The 6,388-nt window shown below is 41.1% G+C and overlaps 1 protein-coding gene across 1 annotated transcript in view; it reads right to left on the reverse strand.

The window, feature by feature from the left end:
- Positions 1 to 1,431: 1,431 nt before the first annotated feature.
- LOC111671481 (SH3 domain-binding protein 5-like) overlaps positions 1,432 to 6,388 on the reverse strand; it is a 12,016-nt gene continuing 7,059 nt past the window's right edge. Inside the window, exons 4-9 of the mRNA XM_023428581.2 lie at positions 5,536 to 5,700; positions 5,214 to 5,344; positions 4,919 to 4,961; positions 4,518 to 4,734; positions 4,004 to 4,384; positions 1,432 to 2,702 (exon numbers count right to left, since the gene is read on the reverse strand). Of these exons, the coding sequence (XP_023284349.1) occupies positions 2,530 to 2,702; positions 4,004 to 4,384; positions 4,518 to 4,734; positions 4,919 to 4,961; positions 5,214 to 5,344; positions 5,536 to 5,700 (1,110 nt within the window). The 3' untranslated portion in view covers positions 1,432 to 2,529. The remainder of the gene's footprint in view (positions 2,703 to 4,003; positions 4,385 to 4,517; positions 4,735 to 4,918; positions 4,962 to 5,213; positions 5,345 to 5,535; positions 5,701 to 6,388) is intronic.

The raw sequence follows: 6,388 nt of genomic DNA on the forward strand, positions 1-6,388 counted from the left end.
ACAAAACTATCATTATTCAAAATGCCAACCTTCTGGCTTTAAGAAAGATTTAAAAAAAAAAGAAAGGAAAGGAAAGAAAGAAAGACAAGTGTTGTATTCAGTCACAATTGCTTTTTTTTAGATCAAGCAGAGGAAAAAAATATGCAATCACTCAATTCTGAGGAAAATATTATGGAATCATGAGAAAAACACTAAACCATTAGTACTTTGTTGCACCACCTTTGGCTTTTATAACAGCTTGAATTATCTGAGGCATGGACCTCCCTGTTGACAGACAGTATTCTTCATCAATCCGGCTCCAACTGTCTCTTATTGCTGTTACCAGATCAGCTTTGCAGGTTGGAGCCTTGTCATGGACCATTTTCTTCAATTTCCACCATAGATTTTCAATTAGATTTATCATCTTGAAAAATGATGTCATCATCACCAAACATCCTTTCAATTGATGGAATAAGAAAAGTGTCCAAAATTTCAATGTAAACTTGTGCATTTATTGAAGATGTAATGACTGCCATCTCCCCCGTGCCTCTACCTGACATGCAGCGCCATGTCATCAATGACTGTGGAAACTTGCATGTTTTCTTCAGGCAGTCGTCTTCATAAAATTTCAATGGAACGGCACCAAATAAAAGTTCCAGTATCATCACCTTGCCCAATGCAGATTTGCGATTCATCAGTGAATATCACTTTCATCCAGTCATCCACAGTCCATGAATGCTTTTCTTTAGCCCACTGTAACCTTGTTCTTTTCTGTTTAGGTGTTAATGATGGCTTTCGTTTTGGCTTTTCTCCGTATGTAAATCCCGTTTCCTTCAGGCGATTTCTTACAGTTCGGTCACAGACATTGACTCCAGTTTCCGCCCATTTGTTCCTCATTCGTTTTGTTGTGCATTTTCTGTTTCAAGACATATTGCTTTAAGTTTTCTATCTTGATGCTTTGATATCATCCTTGGTCTACCAGTATGCTTCCCTTTTACAACCTTCCCATTTTGTTTGTACTTTGTCCAGATTTTAGACACAGCTGACTCGGAACAACCAACATCTTTTGCACCATTCCGTGATGATTTACCTTCTTGAAGAAGTTTTATTTATTTATTTATTTTAACTGCAGACTAGTTAGCAGATTTAATCAGATGCAGGTGTTTGTTTTGGAACTGCAAATTACAGAGTGATTCCATATTTCTTTCCTCTTCTTGATCTTAAAAACGCAATTGTGACTGACTACAACAATTTTCTTTCTTTCTTTTCTTTATTGTTCCTTAAAGCCAGAAGGCTGGCATTTTAAATAATGATAGTTTTGTGGCATGTCTGTGATTAGCTTTTTTTCCCCTACAAAATTAAACAATTGAATGAACATCCTCCAAGATAGGTGATTCAATCATTTTTGCCAGGGGTTGTTGATCAATAACCTCAGGGGCTGACGGACACTGATGCTTTACATGAAGCACATGTTTATTGCTTATTCTGTGTTAAAACGGTGACAACAGGAACCATAAAACATAGTTCATATACAAGAATACAGGAGTATAAATATAGAATATCTGTACTACAGGGTAGTATTTGAACATTTATCAAAAACACAACAGACACACTCAAAAAAAATCTTTCACTCACGCACACGTACAAATCACCACAGACGGCGAGAATACATTTACTCACTCATTCACAAGTATCAATGGAAGACCATCTGTGTTTCAAAAGGTTCAGTCCCATCTCAAGTCTTTATAGTTTAGTGCTTAGAGTTCTGCTTGCACTCTAGTTTCTTCCTTGACAAATATTCCTCAAAAATAGCCTCCACATCCTACATTTCAAACTGACAAGAGTTACAAGAGGAGTTCAAAAATCAAGGCAGAAAAAAAGAGAGATAATCCAACATGAGGCGGCTTGTTTTTTTGTCCCACTTGCTTCCTCACGTGGAGATTCAGAGCCGAGAAATAAGCTCACTGTTCACATTAATACAAAATGTCTCTTAGTGGTGCCGAGTGCAGCATTTTGTTACATCAATAAAAAGTTAACCACATGAACTTCGACACATCACTATAAAGCTACACCACTGACGAGAGGACTGGCGGCCTCTACGATATGGAAAGGAGATTTGCCGCATCGCTGTACATCACAAGAGGAAATTTCTTTTATCTTTTATTATTTATAATCAGTTTTGCAACATGAAAGAATGGGGTTTATGGGAAACGTAGTCTACTGAATAACCCCTGCACTAATAAAAGTGTGAAGTAGAGACCAACACCCATCCTGTTCTTGCTCTTATTTGTTTACAATACATCCACATGGTTTCACAATTCATTCAACAATTATATACTGATGATACATTTAGCTTCTTTTATCGTGACACCATCTGATGAACATTGACATAATGGCAGCTCGGTTGGAGCTGGGAGTATGCAGCTTTCTCTCTCATTGATTGATTACAGTGAGCAGTTCGTCCTGCTCTGTTCCACATCTTCTGTCAGTGAGTCCAGTTCGAGACTTGAAGCTGGGCAGGGTGAGTGTTATAGGTGCGACAGACGTTCATTAGACACTGTTGAGAAGCAGAACGGTAGTTGCTGTGCTGGGAGAGGAGATTTCGGGGTTAATGTAGTGGGGGTCTTGTTCATCCTCAGAGTCCCCTTGTTTATTTTTAACAGTCAAGGTTAGCTTATTCAGACCGGCCTCCAGCGTGGCCTCTGCTCCCTCTGCTCTGTCACCTGGAACACACACACACAGACAGAAACGGCATGTGCTGGTTAATAAATATGCAAACTAGGGACATGCAGATTTACTTTGTATTGGCAGACTAAAAGGAAACTTTATTAAAAGCCAAACATTTGCCAGTTAAGTCATCTACCCCTAGTGTTAGTGACATAATGGTGTTTGCTTGCAAATTATGAGACATTTACAGCAGAAATTATTAATACTACTCTAGTTGATTTAAGGAAGTGGTTTGGTCAGATGACACACATGCGCATATATATATATATATATATATATATATATATAGAGTTCTCACAAGTAGTCAGGGTTTCAGAGTAAAAAAATTATGCCTCAATCAATAATTTTCTAGAAACAGTGGAGTGATATTTGCCTGAAAATGATCACATTTAAGTATGTGTGAACTGACCCTGAACCTGTATATAAATGTACTGTGTGAAATTCTTTAAAATCTGTGATTCATTGCTCACAAAATCTTAAATTATACTTCAATACTTCTGAATAATGGCGTCTGTTATATGCAAGTAAGACTCATGAATCGACTCGTGACTGAGGTGGCGAATCAATAACACTGACATGATATGTAAAGTATTAATATGAACTGAAACTTCACATTACATAAAGAAAAAGTTCAACATTTTGGGTAATACTGTTATTCACTGTTTCTCAGAATAATACAAGAATGTTGATATATGTACAAGCGTTTGCTTAGCGTAAGTTAGCGATCCTGGTGTAAAGAGTTATCCTGGGTCTATTCAATGTTCAAAAATACTCCTACCAAGCTCACTAAGTTTTGTGTTTTATGTAGTTTGTTTAATACAAACACAAACAGAAGTGTAAAAATGACAAGTGAAGTTATGTGCTTGCATCCTTGTACAGAGAAACAAAACAAGGAACCAAAGCAAAACCTGTGCTCACCCATCATACCTAGCGAACTGCGCAACAGCCAGGGACACTTCACAGGTGTGCTGTTGCTGACTGGCATTTTTAACACTTCTGTCTGTGTATAGATTAAACAAAGGAGATACTACAACATGCTAATAACTGATCTTTAGAGGTGCCCGTAGGCAGATTTTTGAGCGTTTGACAGAGCCAGGTAGCCGTTACCCCGTGCCTCCGGTTTTTATGCTAAGCTAAGCTAATCACAGCCTGATTACAAAGAGAGTGAATAAGCATGTTTCCCAAAATGTTAAATTATTTCTATTATGCTCCACTACAAAATTACAAAACATTTCCAACATATTGGATGAAGCATCACATCAACAAACATGTACACACTGATGTGATGAACACACACCTCTCTCCTGGTCGCAGTCTGGAGAGGAAGCTCCACTGCACTGGCTGCGAGGGCCCAGGAGAGGTGAGGCATGCCCAGAACCGCACACTGAGTCTGGGTCATGAGAGCTGCAGGGGCTCAGTAACTCCAGGCCCCCGGGACAGGACGCGGAGAGGACGGAGGACGAGGGAGAGGTGGAGATGTAGGAGTACGGGGTGTAGAGGGAGGAGGAAGGGTAAGGGCAGGGCATGTCGAGGGGGGTGGAGGCAGATGTAGGAGGATGGGAGGAAGAAGAGGACGGAGAGGAGGGCGTGGCTCGGGCTGAGGAGGTGGAGTGAGTGTCGGTCTCCTCCTCTGAGGTGCAACTGTGACTGCACTCTTCGTCAATTGACACTGACACCACTGAAACACACGTACACACACAGATATGAACATTAAACATGCAGACACACAGACGCACTAACAAAACAAAACAAAACAAAAAAACTCATTATGTGGATGGATGAAGCGGATGACAAGCTTTGGTTGCACTCACTTGATAGACCGTCTGACTCCATCTTGAAGTTGGCAATGTCCTCGTTGTCTCCATCTCCCTCCGCACCAACACCCTGCTCCCTGGTTCCCATGGCGAGTGAGCGTCGCTGGGCATGTATCTCCTCAGAGATGCTCTCTAGGTTGCGTAGTGCTGCACGGTACTCGGCCTTAGCAACCACAAGTTTGGCCTGATGTTCGTCCACGTGACGCTTTAGTTGCTATGAGAAATTAAACACACCTTCTTAGTAAAACTGTATGTAGATATGAATTATATTATTTACATTTCGACAAAAAGGAAAGTGTTTCCTGGGCTAAGTGAGAATGGCATTTAGCTAAAAGCATCTACTAATTGGCAGATGTTATGCAACTATGCTAAAGTAATAGCTTTAAATATGCACATACCTCAAGCTGTAAGTAGTACTTGGCTTTCAGTTCAAAATATGGCCTGTAGGGGAGAAAAAGAAGAAAAACTTAGAGAGAGGGCGGAGAAACTGCTGGAAGAATAACACTCTTCTAAGAGCAGTCACATTCCTGGGCTCTGACAAAGGGAGCACACCCCAACATTGCACAACCAACACACAAAACATCTGGATTGCATCAAATGACAGAAACAAAGCCCCTCTTTCTCTCCCGTTCTCAACACACTCATTTGTGCGCTCATATCCAGTCTAATCACAAAAGAAACAAAAGCACAGACCTGGATTTGTTGATGGAGCGCTTGAGTTTCTTCTCTAACTGCCTCATATGGCCGATGCAGGAGTTGTAGTTGGCTGCAGTTTTCTTGTGTTCAGCTTCACTGCGCGTTCTTGCTTGCTCGGCCTCCATCACCTGAAACATATCCAAGAAAGACGGTTTTATTTTAACTGTAGAAACCAAGCAAAGGACTGACAAATCAATACCAACATACTGACTAATTGCACTTGCACTGTCAGTAGCAGTCTAAACCTCAACATCAGGAACAAATGACTTGCTAGGATGGAACATTTTAGTGCTGCATGTCTTGCATCATGTGCTTTTACCCTCTGTGTAGCATGGTTGAGCATTTCCTGCCAGGCGGAGTCAAACTGGCGGCTGTCCTCCTCTAGCAGCCTCTCCTCTGCGAGGGCGATGGTTTCCTTGGCAGCCCGCAGGATCTCCACCGCCCGCTGGAACTCCTGAGTGGCCTTTTGAGCTTCAACCTGTGCCTGAAGTTCAAAGAGATGGGGACATATAATCACATCAAATGTGAAAACAAGGTTGCTCATGCTTGAAGATACTATTTAAATCTGCCTTCAGGTGCAAGACATTACCGCTGTGAAGCTCATGGTTTTATGATAGACTGAGATTTCACTCGATTCTGATGTCATGAAAAGTGACAAGTGTGAAAAAGCTGACGGAAAGCTTAAATCATGGTATTGTGACAGCTTCAAACCTGTTTGAATTTTCACATGCGTGTTGGTCCAAAATTCATTCTCACATGGTATGAATGCAGCAGTTGTCCTTGTGTGTGTGTAAGTGTGTGTGTGTATGTGTGTATGTGTGTGTGTGTGTGTGTGTGTGTGTGTGTGTGTGTGTGTGTGTGTGATTTATGACCTATATTTCCTCTGGTGGAACCAAGGTTGATTCCTTGTGACAGCCATAGAGGCACAAAGAAATGTTGCATCACACAAACACACACACACACACACACACACACACACACATGCCTTGGTACAATAAACAAACACAAGCTTTGTCACTAAGAAAATCTGACACATTGTCTGTGGGCTCTTCCTGCCCACGGTGACAGTCAATGGGGAGGATTATTCGCATCATGCTGGGCATATTTGGACCCACTCTCTCCCCTCTGACAGCCGTGATTTAAAGGTCAGTTTATTGGATAAATACCAAAAT

The sequence above is a fragment of the Seriola lalandi genome, unplaced genomic scaffold, assembly GCF_002814215.2.
Source record: "Seriola lalandi dorsalis isolate HSWRI2012SDOR001 ecotype SW California unplaced genomic scaffold, Sedor1 jcf7180002054879, whole genome shotgun sequence".
Classification (NCBI taxonomy): domain Eukaryota; kingdom Metazoa; phylum Chordata; class Actinopteri; order Carangiformes; family Carangidae; genus Seriola; species Seriola lalandi.